Source organism: Prionailurus viverrinus, chromosome A2 (assembly GCF_022837055.1).
Source record: "Prionailurus viverrinus isolate Anna chromosome A2, UM_Priviv_1.0, whole genome shotgun sequence".
Taxonomy (NCBI): domain Eukaryota; kingdom Metazoa; phylum Chordata; class Mammalia; order Carnivora; family Felidae; genus Prionailurus; species Prionailurus viverrinus.
In genome coordinates, this window is record NC_062562.1 from 64342355 (window position 1) to 64362746 (window position 20392).

General features: G+C 53.5%; 1 protein-coding gene across 1 annotated transcript in view; it reads left to right on the plus strand.

The window, feature by feature from the left end:
* The first annotated feature begins 4693 nt into the window (after positions 1-4693).
* The window catches only part of VWC2 (von Willebrand factor C domain containing 2), a 123893-nt gene continuing 108194 nt past the window's right edge, over positions 4694-20392 (plus strand). Inside the window, exon 1 of the mRNA XM_047850150.1 lies at positions 4694-5410. Within this exon, the coding sequence (XP_047706106.1) occupies positions 4694-5410 (717 nt within the window). The remainder of the gene's footprint in view (positions 5411-20392) is intronic.

The window sequence follows — 20392 nt, forward strand, 5'->3', positions numbered from 1 at the left end:
TCCCTTGGTCTCAACCTCCTTGTCTTCCAACCTCCCTCTCTCCTCCTTTCCTTCCTTCCTTCCTCCTCCCTCCTACCCTCCTCTCTCTCTCTTTTCTTTTTCTTTCTTTCTTTCTTTCTTTCTTTCTTTCTTTCTTTCTTCTTCTCTTTCTCCCTCCCTCCTTTCTTTCTTCCTCTCTCTCTCTCCCTCCCTTCCTCCTGTCCTTCCTTCCTTCCTTCCTTCCTTCCTTCCTTCCTTCTTTCCTTCCTCCACGTAGGCCACATAGGTCCCAGACTAAGCACAGAAATATGACCCAAATATGGCTCAAATGAGCCCCTCATTTAGGAAGAGGGTACAGCCACCCAAGAGCTGTGAGAAAGTCAGCTGCCACAAGGTCTGTCACAGAGACACAAACTGAGTCTTGCCTGGAGAGGAAGGTAATTTTCATTATAGACATATAAAACTGTATCATATTCTTATTTAGCACAGAAGAGACGGGGCGCCTGGGTGGCTCCGTTGGTTAGGTGTCCCACTCTTGATTTCGGCTGAGGTCATGAACTTGTGGTTCCTGAGTTCTAGCCCTGTGTCAGACTCTGTGCTGGCAGGAACCTGCCTGGGATTCTCTCTCTCTCAAAATAAATAAATAAACTTAAAAAAATCAAAATAGAAGAGACAACTAAAGAGTCAACCTTGACCTTGGCCTGGAACCAATCTCCTCTGTCTGTTGCTCAGAATGGATGGGCACTTACTCTCAGACTCACTGCTAAGTAAGCAAGGCTGTGCTTCTGCCGATGGGTTTAACTCCAGCACCCAGAAGGAAAGACGGAAGGAACATACTGGGGGCAGAAATATGCCACAGTCCCAGAGCACGCCAGGCTTCCTATCCATTGCAGATTTTCTTTTCTTCCTTTTGAAGATGGGAAAAGCAAGCTCCTGAGACACCAAGTGATCTGTCTGCTGCTGCCTCTTAATCTGTAGCCTGAGGAGACAGTAGACAAAAACAGAAGGAAAGAAAGAATAGAAAAGGAGAAAGGAAGGAGGGAAGGAAGGAAGGAAGGGAGGGAGGGAAGGAGGGAGGTAGGAAGGAAGGAAGGAAGGAAGGAAGGGAGGGAGGGAGGGAGGAAGGAACTGAACAATTTATTGCCAATGCAATAAATTCTTCTGAAGCCTGCAAAGTCCCAGTACTTCCTTGAATTTCTCAGCTAATCAAGGCTGCACGGGTATTGTTTTTCTTCACTAAGGGCAGAAATCCTTCTAAAACTGCTTCCTCCCCCCCCCCCTTCATTCCATCCCACCACCTCTGAGAGCATCTGACAGAAAGTGGTTTGGATGCTGGGTCGCACAATTAGCTCCTAATTTTGTCAGGCTTCTTCCTGCGAGCCTCACTGTCTCATAATTGTGGCTCTCCACTGTGCCCAGGAGGCTGGGACAAAGGCTTTCTGATTCCAGGAGAACACTGATTGAGGCGGGATCGATATAGAGACATCATGATTCCCTCAATCGGACCCCCAACCAATTTTTCAGCTAGAAGTAGAATCTTGGGCACATACTTGTAGGATTTTATTATTAGTCACCTGTACCTAGGACCACCCCCAGTGCAACCACATGACAGCAGTTGGCAAAACAAATGTGATAGTTAAAGACTGAAGAAGAATTAGCCTGGGACAATGTGACCTGCCTCTCCAGGTGAGGTGACAGGAAGAAGGGATGTTAGGAACTCTAAGGCAGAAAGGCTCAAATCATTTTGGAAGTGGTTTTTAATTTTTATTTATTTTTTGTTTTGTTTTTTGTGTTTTTTGGGTTTGGGTTGTTGGGTTTTCTTTTCTGTTCTTTTTTTTTTTTTTTTTTTTTGGTTGTTAGTTTAGTTTAGTTTTGTTTTTGTTTGTGTGGTTAAGGGGAAGCAGCGTGCCCCCAGGCTTCCTGTGGCCCCCTGTCCGTTGTGGCACTCCATGTTCATCTGGTGTGGGAGAACAGGAATTTGTCTCAGTGTCCTCCTCCCCTCTCCCACTCCTCAGAGCCTGACCTTGGCGGGGAAGAGGGGTGTTCTGCACCGGAGCGTTCTCAGGGATTCTCTGGTGACCTGGCCCGGGGAATGCACAGCCTTACAAAAATTCCATTTTTGGAGTTAATTTGAACAGGTACCTTTTTTCCCCTTTATCCAAGAAAAGTAACATTACTATCCGGTGCCCAGGATCAAAGAGCAAATCCAACTCTGCACCGCACGGGGCTCTCTGCTTAGCAGTTGAGCATCCTTACAAAATTAACCCGAGACGTTTCTACTTGTGGGGGACAGAGAGCGAGCAGGGAAAGGGACACTGAGGGGCGGGAGAGAGGTTGGCAGAGATTCAGAAGGGACGCTGTCCGGATTTTTATGCGTTTCTTACTCTCACCCGTCTATACACCTCTGTGTCTCTCCGCATGTAAAGAGGAAAATAACTCGCGACAGTCGGCTAAGCTAACGCGGCCTTCGAATTCCAAATCGAACACTTTAGGGGGTTTTCAACAGGGGCCAAACCAAGCTGTCCACAGGCAGGAAGGCCTGGGGGGGGGGGGTAATTAGGAAGGAAGAAATTGAAGAAAAGAATCAAGGAAAGAAAAAGGCGCGGATGAAAGGCGCAGTGGAGAGTGAGTGACGAGGCAGGAGAACGGCAGCCAGGGTGGGCAGGCGGCCGCGCGGGGGACTGACAGGTGGGTCGCGCTGCCGGGCGCGGGAGCGAAGGGGCGGGAGGTCCCCCACTCCCCGCGGCGCCAGGCCGCCGCAGCGACGCCTGGCGAGAAAGCGGGGGCCGCCGAGGAGGGAGCGGGGAGCGCGCGAGGCGGGAGGCGGCGGGAGGCGGGCGCGCGGGCTCCCTGGCCGGCCCGGTACCACTCGCCCGGCCGCCCGCCCGCCGCGCTCCGGGCTTCTCCTGGCTCCCTCCGACGCGCCGCGGCGGCCCGGCCTCCGGTCACCTGGCGCGGCGACCTCCCCGCGCCCCGCGGCTGGAGAAGGCGAGGCCGAGTCCGGCGGCCCCAGGGCGCGCTCGGCGGCGGAGCCGCGGGGACGAGACCCGGGGCGGAGCGGCGGAGGGCGGCGCGGGCGCGGACACGAGTTGGGCAGCGCGCCGGGCAAGCCCGCGGAGCCGCCCTAGCCGGGTGCACGCGCCGGGCGGAGCGCGCAGGTGGGGCTGCCCTCACCGCGCTGCGCCCCGCGCGGCTCCCCCGCCGGCAGGAGGATGGGCGCCGGCGCCCCGGGACCGCGCCCGCCGCTGCCGCCCCGGAGCCCGCCGCGAGCCCGGCGTCCGGCCCGCGCCCTGCGCTCATGTATGTAGGCTGCGCGCCTGCCCCCGGGGCCCTAGGGTGCATGTGGGGTGTCGACGCCCAGCGCGCCGGGACGCGCCCGGGGCACCGCTCCGCCCTCTGGCTGCTCGGGAGGACCCCATCTTCCCGAACCCCCGACCCCAAGTTTGTAATCTGGTGGCTCGCCCTGGGCTGCGGTCCATCGAGCCGGGGCTGGGAGTGAGCACAGGGCACGGTCGTTCCAGGTCTCCAGGAGGGGGGTTTGGGCGGTGGGAGGGGGCGGGGTAAAGGCCCCCTGGAGCGCGCCGGGTGGAGGGGTGGAGGATGGACGGCGAGGTGGGGAGAGGCTGGGTTGCCCGCACCCTGCGGCGCGTCTAGGGTTCTCGTGGCCCCTTTGGGCGGCAGAAACTTTGGGATCCAGAGAGGCTTTGGGAGATGGGGAGAGTGAATGGGACTCGCTCCCGCCCTGCACCCCCAGCTCCCCCAACGCACTGCTTGGTGCTGCTGCCTGGGCACTTCGGGCTCCACCGCTACGACTCCCTCCCCCCCCTCCCCCCCGGGTGAAAGCGATCACGAACCCAGCGCTGCGGCCCGCTCGGGGATCTCTAGCCAACGCTCCGAGTCGCTGAGCGGCTGGCAGGGCGCGGGGGGACCCGTGGGGGAGCCGAAGCCTCCGGGACCCCCGAGCCCGCCGCCGGGGGCGGTCAGGGACATCCTCTCGAGCTTCTGGGCCCGGGGAGGAGGGCGGGGATGTGGCTTCTGCTCCCTGTCCAGCAGGCATTTAAAAAGTTGTTGGGAAATGAATCACGGGGTCCTGGGAGCTCTGTTAACCCCCTCCCTCCCCGTTCCCCAAAGGCCCTAAGGAGAGCCAGGGGGGACCCCCATATCCTCCCGCACGGTCTCCCGTGCCCAACTCCGCTGCAGAATTCTCCATTGAGTAACCTTTGAGACCGCGTGGCTGGCACCCCAGGGGGCACACCCCGGGCTCCCGGATTATGTGGCTCCATCCGAGTTTCGCAGGGGGGCGCGGGACCGGCTCGCTGCATTCCGGCAGCCGAGGCTCCGCCACCCGCCCAGGGCCGTCCCCACCGCTAGCCGCGGCCGCGGGAGAAACGCCGCCGGCCGGCGTCTCTCGGGGACCCCGCCGCCACGTCCGCGTGCCCCATCTGTGAGGTCTGGGGGGCCGGCGGGGCCCCAACGCTGGGCATGCTGCCCCCGCCCGCGCCGCGCGGCTCGTTCCTCTAGAGCGCTGCCGGGGCCGGGCGGCGCGGGGCCGGGTGGGGGCCGGGCGCGCGCGGGCCGCGGGGCTCAGCTGTGCTGCTGTTCTCTCCGCAGGGACGGCGGCTCCCGGCTGGCGGCGGCGCGCCCCCGGGCTGTGAATGCGACTCGCCCCTCGGCCGCGCTCCCCGCCCGCCCGCCCGCCGGGACGTGGTAGGGGATGCCCAGCTGCACTGCGATGGCAGTTGGCGCGCTGTCCAGTTCCCTCCTGGTCACCTGCTGCCTGATGGTGGCTCTGTGCAGTCCGAGCATCCCGCTGGAGAAGCTGGCCCAGGCGCCGGAGCAGCCGGGCCAGGAGAAGCGCGAGCACGCGTCTCGGGACGGCCCGGGGCGGGTGAGCGAGCTCGGGCGCCCCGCGAGGGACGAGGGCGGCGGCGGCCGGGACTGGAAGAGCAAGGGCGGCCGCGGGCTCGCCGGGCGGGAGGCGTGGAGCAAGCAGAAGCAGGCCTGGGCCGCCCAGGGCGGGGGCGCCAAGGCAGGGGACCTGCAGGGCCGGGCCCGCGGGGACACCCCGCAGGGGGAGCCCCCGGCTGCCGCCGCCGCCGCCGCTGCCGCCGCCGCCCAGGACGCGGCCGGCCCGGACCTGGCGCCCACGCCGGAACCGCCGGAGGAGTACGCGTACCCGGACTACCGCGGAAAGGGCTGCGTGGACGAGAGCGGCTTCGTGTACGCCATCGGGGAGAAGTTCGCGCCGGGCCCCTCGGCCTGCCCGTGCCTGTGCACCGAGGAGGGGCCGCTGTGCGCGCAGCCCGAGTGCCCGCGGCTGCACCCGCGCTGCATCCACGTCGACACGAGCCAGTGCTGTCCGCAGTGCAAGGAGAGGAAGAACTACTGCGAGTTCCGGGGCAAGACCTACCAGACTCTGGAGGAGTTCGTGGTAAGAGGCGAGCGCCCGCCGGGGCCACTTTGCACCTCCCGCCGCGGGGTGAAACCTCCCCGCGCGCTAGGCGCCCCCACTTTGAAGAAGAGGCGCGTTCTGGTTCCCAGAGGCGGACAGCGCTGTGCTCGCGTCCCCTCAACACGATCTGTCTTTTCAGAGCGGAGGTAATCTTTAAGGCAAAGTGGCCGATCCACATTAATTCCTCGGGTCTTCGCTGTGAAACGGTTTGGAGAGGGTGAGGCCCACGGCATTGAGGGGACGGCCGCCCCCGCCCCCCCCCCCCCCCAGCACTAACTGGCTGTGCTGTCCCTGGTAATCCGCTGCTTCTAATTTAAAAAGCGTGGCCGCTGAAATGCTCAACCTGTTTCCAAACACGGGGTAATTCGGCGTGCCATTTGGGGTATAGTCTTCTGCTAATAGCTAATTAAGGGAGACCATTCCTATAAATAAGCCATCTCCCCAGATTATGGGGTGGAGTATCACGCAAATGTCCTCAAAAGGAAAAGAAAATGCTTGCTCATTGGATGCCAAAACACAGTGGATGGCAAAAACCAGAAAGTGCGGTTTAGGGTTATTATTATTGTTATTATCATCATCATCATTATTATTATTTTAGGGGCATACTAGTAACAGTGTATACAGCACTGGCTGTCTCCTGAGCGCCTACTGTGCGTCAGGCTGCAGGCCGCGTTTTTCCCGTGTGTTAACTTGGTTAAACGTCATTACATACTGTGAAACAGATGCTTACCTGTGATCTCCGGTTGATGGGGAAGAGGAAACTGAGGCACAGAATATTTAAATAACAGAATGAAGACAAGGTTGCCGTTAAGAAGCAGACTCATGAGTCAGGCTGAGCTGTGCTAATGCACATTGTCTGCTTTTCCCCTTACATGCTGCTATGTGAAACAGAAGCCCAGCCCCGCTGGGGCACAGGTTTGGATGGAGATGCTGGCCCCTTGCACGTGCTGGTCCCTTGGGGAACTCTAACAGCCCTGCCTCTCCCCTGCTCCGTGGCCTGGGCAGAACTGCACAGATCTTCATCCAGACCCCCCAAGGGAGGCCTGTCTGGACACGTGGCCTGTTGACTGGGCAGAGAGAGGGTTTCCTGGGTGACAGGGGGCGTCCTGGGGCTTGCAGCCCCCAGCACTGAGCAGGGAGGGAAGGCAGGGGGGAAGGAATCCTGCTGGAGGCCCCCGGAGCCCAGCCTCGGATATCCACACATTCAGGATATGCCCAGGATATGATGGCCCCTAAGGAATTTGAAGAATCAATCCCTGGTGTGGTAGAAATAGAAAGCCAGGAAGGACCTATCTGTAGATGAGGTAGCAAGTGTGGAAGGAGTGCTGGGATTTAGAGTAGGAAAACAGGTGTCCATCCTGGCCTTGCCACTAACCAGAACAAGGACAAATCGCATCTTTCCTCTGGGGTTGTTTTCCTCATCTGTTAGCTAAGGCTGGTTGGAGCTCTAACGGCCTCATGCCCAGGATGCATCCCCAGGCCAGCCTGTTTAGCACAGTTGTTCACTCCAGCCCTTCGAAGAAACAAAGACAACTTTGTCGAGAAACTCCTATGAACCAGACCCTGACCATACACCAGGAGTTAGGTAGGCGCCCTGCCCTCACAAGGCTCCCTTGCTAGTGGGAAGCTGGGCACATGTCTCCCCAGGTGTGTTGGTGCTGAGGCAAAGGTCCTGGCAAAACCCAGGTACCTTCCCAGGTACCTACCCAGAGGTACCTTCCCTACCCAGAGGTAGGTATCTACCCTGGGAAGAGGTATCTTCCCTACCCAGAGGTACCTTCCATGTTGGCCTGGGCCGGGGCTGTAGGCATGGGCCCAACAAAATAATTCTCTTGAGTTTTAGGCTCATGAGAAAAATCTCTCAGGGTTATAAGAACAAAGGCAAGTCGTTAGTTTTTATCGATTGCATTTGTTGGTTGCATTGTATCTTGTTTTATAGTCATTTCCTAAAAGAGTCTCACGAAGTCAGCTGCATTTCGATCTAAAAATCCCAGACACATCACAGGGTGGCCAGTCATCTGCCTGAGATGACAGACAGAGAGAAGAATTCAAACTTGTGTTGCAGTAATTCATCGCTAAGTGCTGGGTGCCACGGAGCTGCCTTTGCGAGCCGGGGAGGGGGTGGGGGTGGGGGGGACTCTTATGTGATTCAAAAATGGGTAGTCAGGAAGCAGAACGTGTTGCAGCCTCTGGAGATGGGGGATGTTGGCAACAAACGGGAGATTGGAGAGATGATAATCTTGGGAAGAATTAAGGTACCCGTGAACCTCTCTTTTGAGTGTTAAGTACATCTCTCGTCTCCAAGTGGTACTTCATTCTCAACTTTCATCCAGTCATCAGCGGCTGCCAGGATGGACACGTGCATGAATGTTGCAAAGCTTCTACACGTTCGGTGACGCGCTTGCTCCCCTAACACGTACAACCCCCTAATGATTTCATTCTGCACGATGTGTAAGTCATGCTCGTTTCTGTGACTAGGGGTTGCAGTTACGCCCAGCTGCGGTGCCGAGTGCCCGGGCACGACCACTCTCCACCTCTCTGCTCTGGAGGTTCTCGGCTTTCAGCGAGAGCTCCGCTAGTGTGGTCTGTAGTTTGCACAGCACCGTGTGCGGGCAGTGGAAAAGGAGAGCACGTTCTGTCTGAAGCGCTTTGCTCTTCTCCCAAGAAAAGGTTAAGGAAACGGGGGTTGTGGTCCGTGTGTGTCTTGCTTGGAATGCTGGTCACCGCAGCAAGGAAGGAGGGGAAAGGGAGGCCAGTGCTGGGCCTCCTTCCCCGGGAGGCACACGGGCGTCTGAGGCGTCTGCTCGGTGCTTCTCCAGAGAGAGGGAGGTAGTGATGAAGCCTGGGGGCTCACTCTGGGCATCTGTCTGGGAAACAGATCCTGCCTGGTGCCTGTGATGCTGTGCATCTGGCCCCTGCGAGGCGGCTTCCCTCCGTCTTCCTGGGCTGCTCTTTCTTGGGCACGTGGCTCTTTGCCCAATTTTCACAGTTTCGTCTTTTCCCTCCTCTCCCTGCTCCCTACAGACGCCATCACAATCCCTCTTCTTCGCAGCCTGGCTGATAATCTCGGCCAGATGTCAGCGGAAGACCTCACTCGCCGCGCGCACGAAATCCCCTTACGCTGGTAATGACTAGAGTAACATTCTCATGTCTCTAGGGATGTTTCCAACTTAATTTGTGTAGCCATGTAAAAATGTAGTTGCTGGTGGAGTTTTCTCCACTGCCTCTCAAATTCCACCAAGTGGCCTGTTCTTCAACTTACACAAGCAGGTATCCAACTTTGGAGAAGGAAGCCTGGTCTGCTGGTTTGTATTTATTTATTTATTTTTTAAAACGAATGGCATTTTCACGTGTTCTCTGCTTCCTGGGGACATGCTCATTTGCTGGCGTTGCCGTCATAAAGGACCACAGACCAGGCAGCTTAAACCATAGAGATTTATTGCTTCACGGTTCTGGAGGCTGGGCGTCCGAGATCAAGGTGGGGGCAGGGTTGGTTTCTTCGGAGGCCTCTCTCCTTGGTGTTGTAGATGGCCGTCTTCTCCCTGTGTCCTCACCAAGTTCACGCTCTGTGTGCATCTGCGTCCAGTCTCCTCACACAGGTCATATTAGATTGGGGCCCACCTGGATGACCTCATTTTAACTTAATTGCCTCTGTAAAGATTTTGCCTCGAAATACGGTCACAGTTGGAGGTACTGGGGGTTGGCACCTGAACCTGAGAATTTGGGAGGGAGGGCACAGTCCAGGCTGTAACATAGCCATAACAGGTGTCGGAGGCCAGAGTTGACCTCACATGGACGAGCCCAAGGAGATACAAGGACTGTGGCCAGGGGAAGCCTCCCTGGCAAGTACGATTGAAGAAAGAATTTACAAAGAAGGTACAGGGGTGATTGGTGATAAACTCACTGCCCGAGAAGCATAGCCAGGCAGGCAGACCACCTAAACCACTGTCGTTCTGTGCCTATTCCATTCCGAGCGCTGTTAGGACCTACTGTACTGTTTATGGCGGTAGATCTGTGAGCCAGACACAACTAATGAGCGGCTCTCCGGTGGGGGCTCCCTGGAGCAGTTTCAGATCTGCCCCGATGACTACCAGGCAGAAAGGCAGGCAGCAGGTCAGATTTGGAGTTTACCAACAGAAAACGATTGCAGTTTGAGCCGCAAAATTAAGTTGTTCCCCTCACGGGGTCTCCTGATGCCCTGGGGGACTGTGAGGTTAGAAGCGGGGGGTCTGCAAGATTGTCCCGGTGCTTTGTAGCGTCTAAGCAATTTATACAACCCCCGCCTGTGGGTAAGGCCCTCCAGGAACACGAACACTGCTCGAGTCTTGGCTTCTGGGTCGTGTGATGCCAGTTTCGCCTATCTGCGGTGGCTCTTGTAGTGATCAGGAACTCTGATTAGCAATTGTGGAAGTCTTTGAAGAAAAAGAGACGCTGCATTATTAATAAGTACTGCTTGCTCGCCTGTTTTTCAGAGTGAGAGGCCTGTTGAACCAGAGGCAGCTGGACAGAGATCTGCAGGCACGGGGATGTGGGGCCGCCGGGGAGCCCAGGCTCTCCCAGGGCGTCAGTGTCTGACCCATGATTAACCCTGCTGCAGAGTCTCCTTTCCAGAAGTTTAGTAATGAAAAAACTTCCTCCATGAAATCTGGAATCAAAAGCTCCAAGTAGATCTCTATTGCAATTATGAAAAGGTGCCAGGAGACAGACACATTCATCATATTTTTCAGTTGCATGGTATTTATTTCCGTTCTTCCAGTTGATGTTACTTAACATAAAACAATACTATTATTATTTACCTTTGCAAAGTACAATGAATCAAGCTGCGTAAAGCTAATGTTCTCTAGTCGGCCGGATGCTTGTGTTGTTGCTAAGCCTGAGTTTGCTTGGGTTCTGAGTAAGATTTTCTCAATTCTGGACCTGTCGGTTTCTGCCTTTCTTGCCCAAAGCCATTTAAACAGTAGTAGTTTGTTTTAAAATTTTTTTAATGCTTATTTATTTTTGAGAGAGAGGGAGACAGAGCACTAGCAGGGGAGGGGCAGAGAGAGAGAGAGAGAGAGAGGGAGACACAGAATCCAAAGCAGGCTCCAGGCACTGAGCTGTCAGCACAGAGCCCGGGGTGGGGCTCAAACTCATGAACTGCGAGATCATGACCCGAGCTGAAGTCAGACGCTCAGCTGACTGAGCCACCCAGGCGCCCTAAGAGTAACAATTGTTTTAAAGGGGGAAGTCCATATGCTTTCTCTGAAACTTTCAGATGTGGCCAGGTGTTGACCTTTAAGATTCAACATGGTTAAGTGACTTGATCCAAGTTATGGAGCTAGTAAATGATGGAACCAGGATCTGAGTCCTAGACTGTTGCCCTTCCAACTATGCCATCTTATGCCTGTGACCATATGGTCATGAAGTGGCATCTTGTGTGTGACCACGAGAATCCCAGGTACGTGGAGAAGGGAAAGCTCGAACAGGTTTGGGACACCTGCCCCACATTTGTGTCCAGTGCTGGGCCAACTTGGCCAAGGGGTTATCTTTGTGGGTTTGACTCAGGCCATCTAGAACAAAATAAGTTATCTGTGTCCTTCCGAGTAGGACATCCTGAGTGTCCGCCTCCTTCAGTGTGAGTGGAGGGTCTCAGCGTCCTCTAGGACAGAGCACTTAACCCTCTAAAGATGTCTGTGTGAGCCCTTGTTCTGTTTCATTCTCGTACCCCTGAACAATTCTCAGAGCCTCCTACTTTCCAGTGGTCCAAAGTAAAGAGTATCCTGCTTATCTCTCAGTTTATGAGAAGTAAATAAGATATACGTGAAGGCAATTTGAACCTACAAAGCTCTGAACAAACTAAAAAAAAAAAGAGAGAGAGAGAGAGAATAAGCCTGCAGCCAGGTGAATGTGGTTTCTGGGGGCTTCCCTGGTGAGCGTGCCTCTTGTGGAAGGTGACTACCCCCCTGGAGGGTTTTTAGTCCCTGGGAAGACGGACTGTGGAGGTTCAGCATTAGGGAGGGCCTCTCCGGGGTTTTCCCATAAATATTTCCTTTGGTGGAAGGTATCTCCAAATCTGATCAATCCCAACAAGAATTTCTTCTTGCATTTTTTAATTCAAAAATTTTTGTTTGCGGGTGCCTGGGTGGTCAGTCGGTTAAGCGTCCGACTTTGGCTCAGGCCATGATCTCACACTTTGTGAGTTCGGGCCCCATGTCAGACTCTGTGCCGACAGCTCAGAGCCTGGAGGCTGTTCCGGATTCTGTGTCTCCCTCTCTCTCTCTGCCCCTCCCCCACTCACAGTCTGTCTCTCTTTCAAAAACAAACCTCAAAACATTTTTAAATATATTTTGGGGGGTAAATATTTGCCAGGCTTTGGACACGATCCTGGAGACATAACGCCAAACCTTGAAGTGCCCCCAGTAAACGGGCAGTGACCCCAGCCTCACAGGCAGTGACCACAAGGTGTGTGATGTGCTGTGAGAAGAATCATGGGGCTCTGCAAGGCACCCAGCTGGAAGCTGCCCATCTAAACTCTTGTCGAAGGTTTGTTTTTAAATGACAGGGCAAGCCTGGGACAGGTTTCTAGGGGGAAGAGGAGAAGAGTTTGTCTCAAAGAGCACAATTGTGAGTTTGGGTGGAAGATGATGCTTTTCCACCTAGCCTGTGTGCCCTACAGCCATCCTTTGTGGTATGCTTCTGACCACATAGCTGGAAATCCTTTTTTTGCTGTTTCTGTTCCAAGCCTGAGATCCTGCCAGCTGGATTTCACTTCTCATTCTATTTCTGTCGGGCACTGGGGTGCGGCCAGGACACGGAGTGCCTTTCGAATCTGCAGAAAAGGATGATGTCAGGCATCTGCCCATGGCCCTGTGAGTTCTCTCAGAAGCCCGAGGCCCATGGAGAAGCATAGGGATGGAAAATTAAGAAGCCGTGTGGCTCTGTGCCATAATCTCTGGTTATGGCGGAAAGGATTTTGCTTTAAACATGGTGAGACCACCCTTTGCCCGGGAAAAGAGAAAACTAATAGCCTGAAAACCCAGCACTTAACAAAGCTCGTGAAATCCCAGATATCATAGAAAACATATCTTGGGGTGCCTGCGTGGCTCAGTCGGTTGAGCGCCCGACTTTGCTCAGATCATGATCTCGCAGTTTGTGGGTTCGAGCCCCACATCCGGCTCTGTGCTGACGGCTCAGAGCCTGGAACCTGCTTTGGATTCTGTGTCTCCCTCTCTCTCTGCCCCTCCCCCACTCGTGCTCTGTCTCTCTGTCTCTCTCTCTCTCTCTCTCTCTCAAAAATAAATAAACATTAGGGGCGCCTGGGTGGCTCAGTCGGTTAAGCGGCCGACTTCGGCCCAGGTCATGATCTCGCCGTCCGTGAGTTTGAGCCCCGCGTCGGGCTCTGTGCTGACAGCTCAGAGCCTGGAGCCTGTTTCAGATTCTGTGTCTCCCTCTCTCTGGCCCTTCCCCATTCATGCTTTGTCTCTCTCTGTCTCAAAAATAAATAAACGCTAAAAAAATAAATAAATAAATAAATAAATAAATAAATAAACATTAAAAAAAAACCCACTCATCTTCTTAAAAGCATAGCTGAAATGGGAAAAAAAAATTGAGAAAAATTAATCCCTAGAGGTAAAATCCAGACAGGAAAGTCAGCCTTGCAGTGGTGACCATCTGAGAGCATCGTCTGATGCCTGGGATCGAGGCTGGGGTACCTGACAAGCCCATGGCCCCAGGGAGAGAGAACGTCACACTGGGGTGTATCTCGTAAGACCATGCTCCCCCAAAAAGCATGTCCTGCCAAGGAGGAGTGCAGACAGACCCCCCTGGATGGGCCTCAGGGCTGAGTTGAGCTGACAGGTTTTCTCTGAACATTTGCTGTATCTAGTGTGTGTGCTGTCTTACGAGCATGAAGCTGCTTCCCTGGATGGTCCAGAAAATCCAGGTGGGGTATTTGTGCTTAAAGGCGAGGGGCGGGGTGGGGTGGGGTGGGGGGCATCCCTGGCTGGCAATGCCGACAGGTGTCTGATAGAAACAAATGTCCCCAGGAGGAATGCACCCTCCCCCTGGGGCCGCAAAGAATCCCACAAGTAGCGTTCCAAAGAATGTGACAGCAAAATTAAAATTACACACAAGAAGGGGCATCGTAAGCAAGAGTTTGCTGAGACTAAAGTAATCCAGTGAGACCCAGATGTTGGAATAAAAATGAGACTATTTAATATGCAAAAACTCTATGTTGAAATAAAATGCATAGGTAGACAAAACAAGTATATTCCCAATACTGATTGGTTTTGAAGAAGAATCAGGTAGAACTTGTATACAGCAGTATATAATAGTTTGAATTGATAATCAATGGGAGGGTTCGGCTTTACATCAGGTACAGGTTATAAGCTAATTCAACGAACTAGCAGAAAGATTTGGAGAAGTCACCCAGAGTGAAATATGGACACACGGATGGAACATAGGAAGGAGATGCTTTGTTACATGGAGGACAGAGAAGAGTTAACATGGATCAGATCAGAATTCTGGAAGAGGTAGTAGAAAATACAGGGAAAATGAAGGGATGGAATGCCAGACATTCTAGTTGAAAGACCTTGATATTCCAATTAATGCATCCCTAGGAATTTAAAGAAAGGTAAACAGGAGCACCTGGGTGGTTCAGTTGGTTAAGCATCTGACTTCGGATCAGGTCATGATCTAGAGGTTCCTGGGTTCCAGCCCTGCATCCGGCTCTGTGCTGACAGCTCGGAGCCTGGAGCCTGCTTCAGATTCTGTGTCTCCCTCTGTCTCTCCCCCTCTCCTGCTCGATTCTGTCTCTCTCAAAAATAAATAAACATTAAAAAATATTTAAAAAAAAGAAAGATAAACAAAAATACATTCACCTGTAGCCATATCATAGTGAGACTGCAGAGCACTGAAGGCAAAAGATTTTAAGAGCATCCAGAGAAAACAGACTTTACCTTCAAAATAGCAGTAACTAGGCTGACAGCTGACTTCTTATCACTGGTAGAAAGACCCCAAACAGTAGAAGAACATGTTTAAAGAACAAAGAGAAAAGAAGAGTTAATCCAATTTACGTATCCAGCAAAACTATCCTTCAGGAAGGAGGCCGAATGAAGATACTTTTAAACAAAAATAGAGCATGCCACCAAACGAACCATAAGTAAGGGAACTTCAAAATGCAGTGTAAAGGATGAAACTCAGGAAGGAGAACATGACCTGGGAAGCCAAGTCACAGAGTCAAGAAGGAATGGAAGAAAAGTTACTGTTCACTGAAGCATAGACCAGTGGTTCTCAGCTGAGGGTCATGTTGCCCCTGTGGGGACTTGTTCAATGGGTGCAGACGTTTTTGGTGGTCAAAACTGGGGTGGGGTGGGATGCTACTGACATCCAATGAGTGGAGGCCAGACATGCTGCCAAAATCCTACAGGGTGGAGAACGGCCCCTGATAACCAACGTCCGGAGTGCTAGAATTGAACACCTGGACTACAGATAGGGATTTTGAGTTCCAACTTTATCCTTAAACAAACAGGAAATGCCATCAGATACAACTGGTAAATGTTCTTGGAAAAAAGTTATTACCAGGGCAGGGGGTGGGGTGCAGCTAGCTCAGCTTTAGGCCAAATCATGCCATAGGTAAGCAGTTGCAAAGGCCCTCCTGCTTTCCAGGACTGCTGATCACAGACGCCACCAAGCTCCCTTTGCCTGTGGGTGATCATTCCTGCCCCTCCTGTAATAAAATTCAGATCGTTTCAGGGCACCTGGGTGGCTCAGTTGGTTAAGCGTCTGACTTCAGCTCAGGTCATGATCTTACGGGTTCGTGAGTTCGAGTCCGGCGTCGGGCTTAGTACTGACAGCTTGGAGCCTGGAGCCTGCTTCAGATTCTGTGTCTCCTCTCTCTCTCTCTGCCTCCCCCGCTCTTTCTCTGCTTCTCTGTCTCTCAAAAATAAAAACATTGGGAAAAAAATTTTTTTTAAACTTCAGATCACTTCAAGATGATATGCCCCTCCTTCTTGGCTCTCGGTACCTGTTGTCCATGAGGCAGCTCAGAAATAAATAGTAATGTATCTACCAAAGTGTACCAGAATGATTGGTCCTCCCGTTTTGCCTTTTTGCTTTCCTCAAAGGTTGACATGCTACACAAATGTATCTCCCTTGTTCAGCTTTAAAAACAACTTCTCATATTTTACTTTTGAATGTCGTGTGACTTTTGAAAGCGGTCCTTCAGTATCTCAGTAGGAGGCTTAGGGCAGAGAAAACACAAACTTAGTTTCAAACAAGCCACGACTCTTACTTATTAATTCCCGTGAAGGTATCAGAAGCTATAGCTGGGCTCCTGGTCCCCCTCTTGAATCATTGATGGTTATATTCTGAGCGACACTCGGCCCTGGGCCAGTGGACAGGTTGTCACGGGGGCATCTCTGTCCCCACAGCCACGGGGCAGGGAGTCCTCAGTGGCCAGGATGCCCTGCACACGTGTTCTTTGACCCGCTGGTGGCTTAGCCATGTCACGCATGCAGACATTTCAGGGGTGGGTAGACTGGAAGAGAAAGAAATCAGACAAGGCCACTGGCTTCCCCTGGGCCTGTGAAGAGCCAGGGACGCAGGCAGCCTGAGGGATCAACTCGGCTCACGTCACCTCCAGCTGAGGGCGGAGATCCCCTCTGGTCCCCATGCCCTCCAGGAAGCCAAGGAAGAAAGCTCATCTTGCACCTGGTGACTGCCAGGGTCGGCTCTCAGGGACCTAAGAGCCAAGAGGATGTCTTTGTGAGTGAGCCCTGTCGTGTCTTCTCCACCTCGGACAGGGACTTCCCTATCTGGAGAAGAACAGGCTGGCAGCGTCCTGTTGTAATTCCAGGACGCTCTGGAAGAGGCTCAGCTTTGGAAAGGAGCGCGGGGCCAACGGCGTGAGCCCTGGGCTTGGGCCGCGGTCCAGCACCTTCCCGGGAATCGGCAACTGCTGTGCACGGAACGGAGCTTCAGGACAGTCAGACTCTGACCTCACATGTCGTCCAGACCAGTGTCTGCGTGGCCACCTGATAGCTGGGAAGCGTGGGCCCTGTTCCTGGAGCCTGGCCAGCTCTGGGCAGAGGAGACAGACGTGCTTCTTGGGTCGTCTTTGTTCCTCCCTGCCGAGGACGAGCCTTATTCCTGCCGTCTCGAAGGAAGAATGCCAACACGGAGTGGCATGGTTCTGTTTTCTTCTGGGGTGTGTGTGTGTGTGTGTGTGTGTGTGTGTGTGTGTGTTGTTAGGATGAGATGTGCCTATGGGTTAGAATGAGATGTGCCTATGGGTGCCTCAGCGTGTTAAGTTTCCTAGCGTGCCCTAGTCCCCACCACTCGCTATCATGCACCTGGTTCACCACCTTGTTTTCTTACGCGACGGGCCCCTGAAAAAATTTTGAATTTGTGATCCTTCAGAGAGAACCAATCCCACATCCCGCCCTCATACCCACCTTTTAAAAGCCTACTCCTTGGAAGGCTTTTTTTTTTCAGTGTTGATTTATTTAGAGAGAGAAAGCACAAGCTGGAGAGGGGAAGAGAGAGAGAGAGAGGAGAGAGAGAGAGAGAGAGAGAGAGAGAGAGAGAGAGAGAATCCCAAGCAGGCTCCATGCTGTCAGCACGGAGCCCCACGCAGGGCTTGAACTCACAAACTATGAGATCATGACCTGAGCCGAAATCAAGAGTCAGACGTTCAACCGGCTGAGTCCCCCACAGGCGCCCCATCTTTGAGAGATTTTTCATTTTAGTCATTTAGGTATAAAATGAGGAACAAGCCCTGTTTCTTTCTCTCCAGGGATTACTTATGTTTCACTCTTTATTCTAACACAAGAGGCTATAGATTTTCCCATTTTTAAAACAGTGAAGTTTGGCTTTAACAACATCTTTCCCTGGGGCCCTTACCGCCCCAGTCTGGCCCCAGGCTGGCAGTGCCCAGTTGGCAATGTGTCCTTTCCATTCAGGGCTTAGTTTAGGAATCTGAATGAGCAGAGCATCTATTAATGTAAACCAACCCCCCCCAAATCTCAATGGCACCCTGCTCCCAGGGTCAGAGGAGAGGGGCTCTGTGCAGACCCAGTATCCCAGCAGTGGGGGTCCCTGTCTGGCTGCCTGTGATCACGGGCTCTCCTCTCTCCCTGCCCTGCTCTGTGTGCAGCGGGCCAGGGTCTGGGGGCCAGGGGCTGGCCCACTGTGGGCACATGTCTGCCCCCACTGCAGAAGTTTACAGACATTTACTTCTCACAGTTCTGGAGGCTGGGAGTCCGACATCATGGTGCCAGCAAGGTCTGGTTCTGTTGAGGCTCAAGATAGCCACCTTCTCCCCAGGTCCTCATATGATGGGGAGAAAGCTGACCGCGATCGCCAGGCTCTTCCTTGTATTTAAAGCACAGGAATCAAACCTTGGGGCCCCACCCTCCTGACCTCAGCTCCCATCCCACTGGGGGGGTTAAGGCTCCAACTTTAATTTTGGGGGGACCCAAACACACACTCCGTGACAGGAAGCCCGCATGGTCTTTTTCGCATCTCATCTGACCGTGTGATCTGTCAGGTCAGAACATTCCAGAATGTTCAGTGTTCTTCTAGCCAAGCTACTCAGCTGTTTGCCACCAAGCAGAATGCACCATGTAAACATGGCCAGCATTTTTTTTCCCTTAAGTGAGTTCCCTCGTCATCTGTGTTAATCTGAGGGAATCCGTCACGAGGGGATTTGAAGGACGTGATTAGACAGTCTTGCCACAAGCTAAACCACGAAGAAGGAAAAGCCACTCTCTGATGTGGCGTTGGGGTGTCAGACGGTTGTACTGTTAGTCTGTCCTGTGGTGGGCGGGGTGGTTTTCTTCCCCTTACTGAAAAGCTGACAGCTTCTGGGGACAGTTCTTAATTAAGTCCCTTTGTGTGCAAATCCGTTCTCTGACAGAGAGTGGAAAGACAAAGAGAACAACAACAACAAAAATAATCTCTCCTGCAGGGCCTGGGGAGCAGCAGTGTTCTGTCGCTGGGTGGCCAGTGGCTTGTGTTGGAGGCTGGAAGGTGGCCAAGGATCAAGCCCATTTCACTTTGGGGAACAGAAGGCAGGGCAGAGGGGCACGCAGGTCCGAGCGCTCTGTGCTGGTCCTGACCAATGGAAGGCCTGGAGGATGCAGGCTGGCAGGCAGGTGTATCGGTATCCCTGAAGGACCCTGCTGTTTTACCGTGTGGAAATGGAGCTTCGCAGGTGCCTTGCCTAGTTTAATAAGACGGTTTCAGGTAAGCGACCTGACGTAGCCTTGGGGAGAGATCTGCTTCGAGGGGACTGTGGAAAGAAAGCCGTGCCCTGCATAGCATCTCCCGGCTTCTTGCAGGGAGACCTGGGGAGGCCCGGGACGCATGCATGAGGCTTGTACAGGAGAGGCGCGGTGGTCCAACCAGACCCCCAGTTCAGGCTGCTTCCCCGGAGGTTCTTGGCAATTCACCAGACTCGGGGGTGTGTTTCACTCCGGGGGGTGGGGGGGAAGCAGAGTTGAAAGGCAGCGCTCCAGCATTTTTCTCCAGCTCCCAAATAACACAGCTCCCGGCAATCGGAAGCTAATAAGACCCGGTGGTTTAAATAGAAGGGGACTTTGTGATTTCCCTCCGAGTGCATCACACGTTAACAAGTGTGGCTGCCTGGCACTTTGAAAGCAAGCTCGGCAGCTGGAAAGGATGCTTTCGCCATCTGGTGACAAAAATGTGACAGTGACTTTGGGGAAGCTGCCGGTCATCCCCAGCAAAGTTTTTAGTTGGTGCCTCTGGCAACTTGTTGCTGAATTCAACAGGGTCGTCAGATAAATTCTGTGACAGGGTCAGGATGTGCAAACAGAACTCAGGTGCGCAAACGCTGAAGAAGTAACGCTCCTTAGTTTTAGGATGATTCCTTCCGCTCCGGGGCTCCCCGCACCTGCCGATGGTGGAAAATGTGGTTCTGTATCAGTTCAGTTGCGAAGTGTCTTAGGGGTATCTCTGTCCTTTGAGGTCTTAGGAATCTCATCTCTTCTGGGTAATTACTCAGCATCTGAGGATTTCTCCCTCTTGAAAGACATCCTCCTCTACTTTCATTCTTCCTAAGACGCGCTGGAAAGCTCCCGTTGGCCTTAGGACGTTGGGAAGGGCACCTTGTCCCTATGGCATCCTCTGCATATTGGAGTTTTCTCTCTTTGCTCTCGTTCCAGCCAAAACCCACAACTTTGCCTGGAAAATTCTTTTTTTTTTTTTTAAGTTCGTTTATTTTGAGAGAGAGACCACGCAAGTGGGCGAGGGGCAGAGAGAAAGAGAGAGAGAGGGAGGGAGAGAACCCAAGCAGACCCTGCATTTTCAGCCCAGAGCCCGATGCAGGGCTCGAACTTGTGAACTGTGAGATCATGACCTGAGCCAAAGTCAAGAGTCAGACGCTTAAACCGACTGAGCCCCCCGGCGTCCCTGCCTTAAAAATTCTTAATATGCACCCAGCTCACTTAGCATCTGGCACTGTCTGCTATTCTGTTAGCTTCTCTCCCGTGTGTTTATGCCCTAGCTCCCTAGCCAGACTGAGCATGGGGTGAGTGGTGGGATTTTCTTCATACCTCCCCTTGAGAGTGCAGGAGTCCAGAGGGCAGGGAGCCTGAGGGGCTGGCGATGGGACCTGGTGTCGCAGCCCCAGGACCTGTGTGTACATTGCCCCAAATCTGCAGGTTGGACATGTCCAGATCTTACATCTTCCATAGTTGGATTTGAAAAGAAGTTTGTCCCTTGGGTGAGTAAGGGGGCCTGGATCCCCAGCTACTCGGCACAAATCGTAGCTATTTAAAGGCAAGAGAAGAGAACGGTAAGAAAATATGCAAGAGGAAGAGTGTGGTGTGACATCTGTGCCCTAAGTCTGGGACTTGATCGCTCCAGAATCTGGAGGCTGTGTTTTCTCAGCTCCGGCCATGCACTTTGTCTTTTGGTTTCCAAACATTCCTTTACAAGCCCTGGGATCCCTTCTGTAAA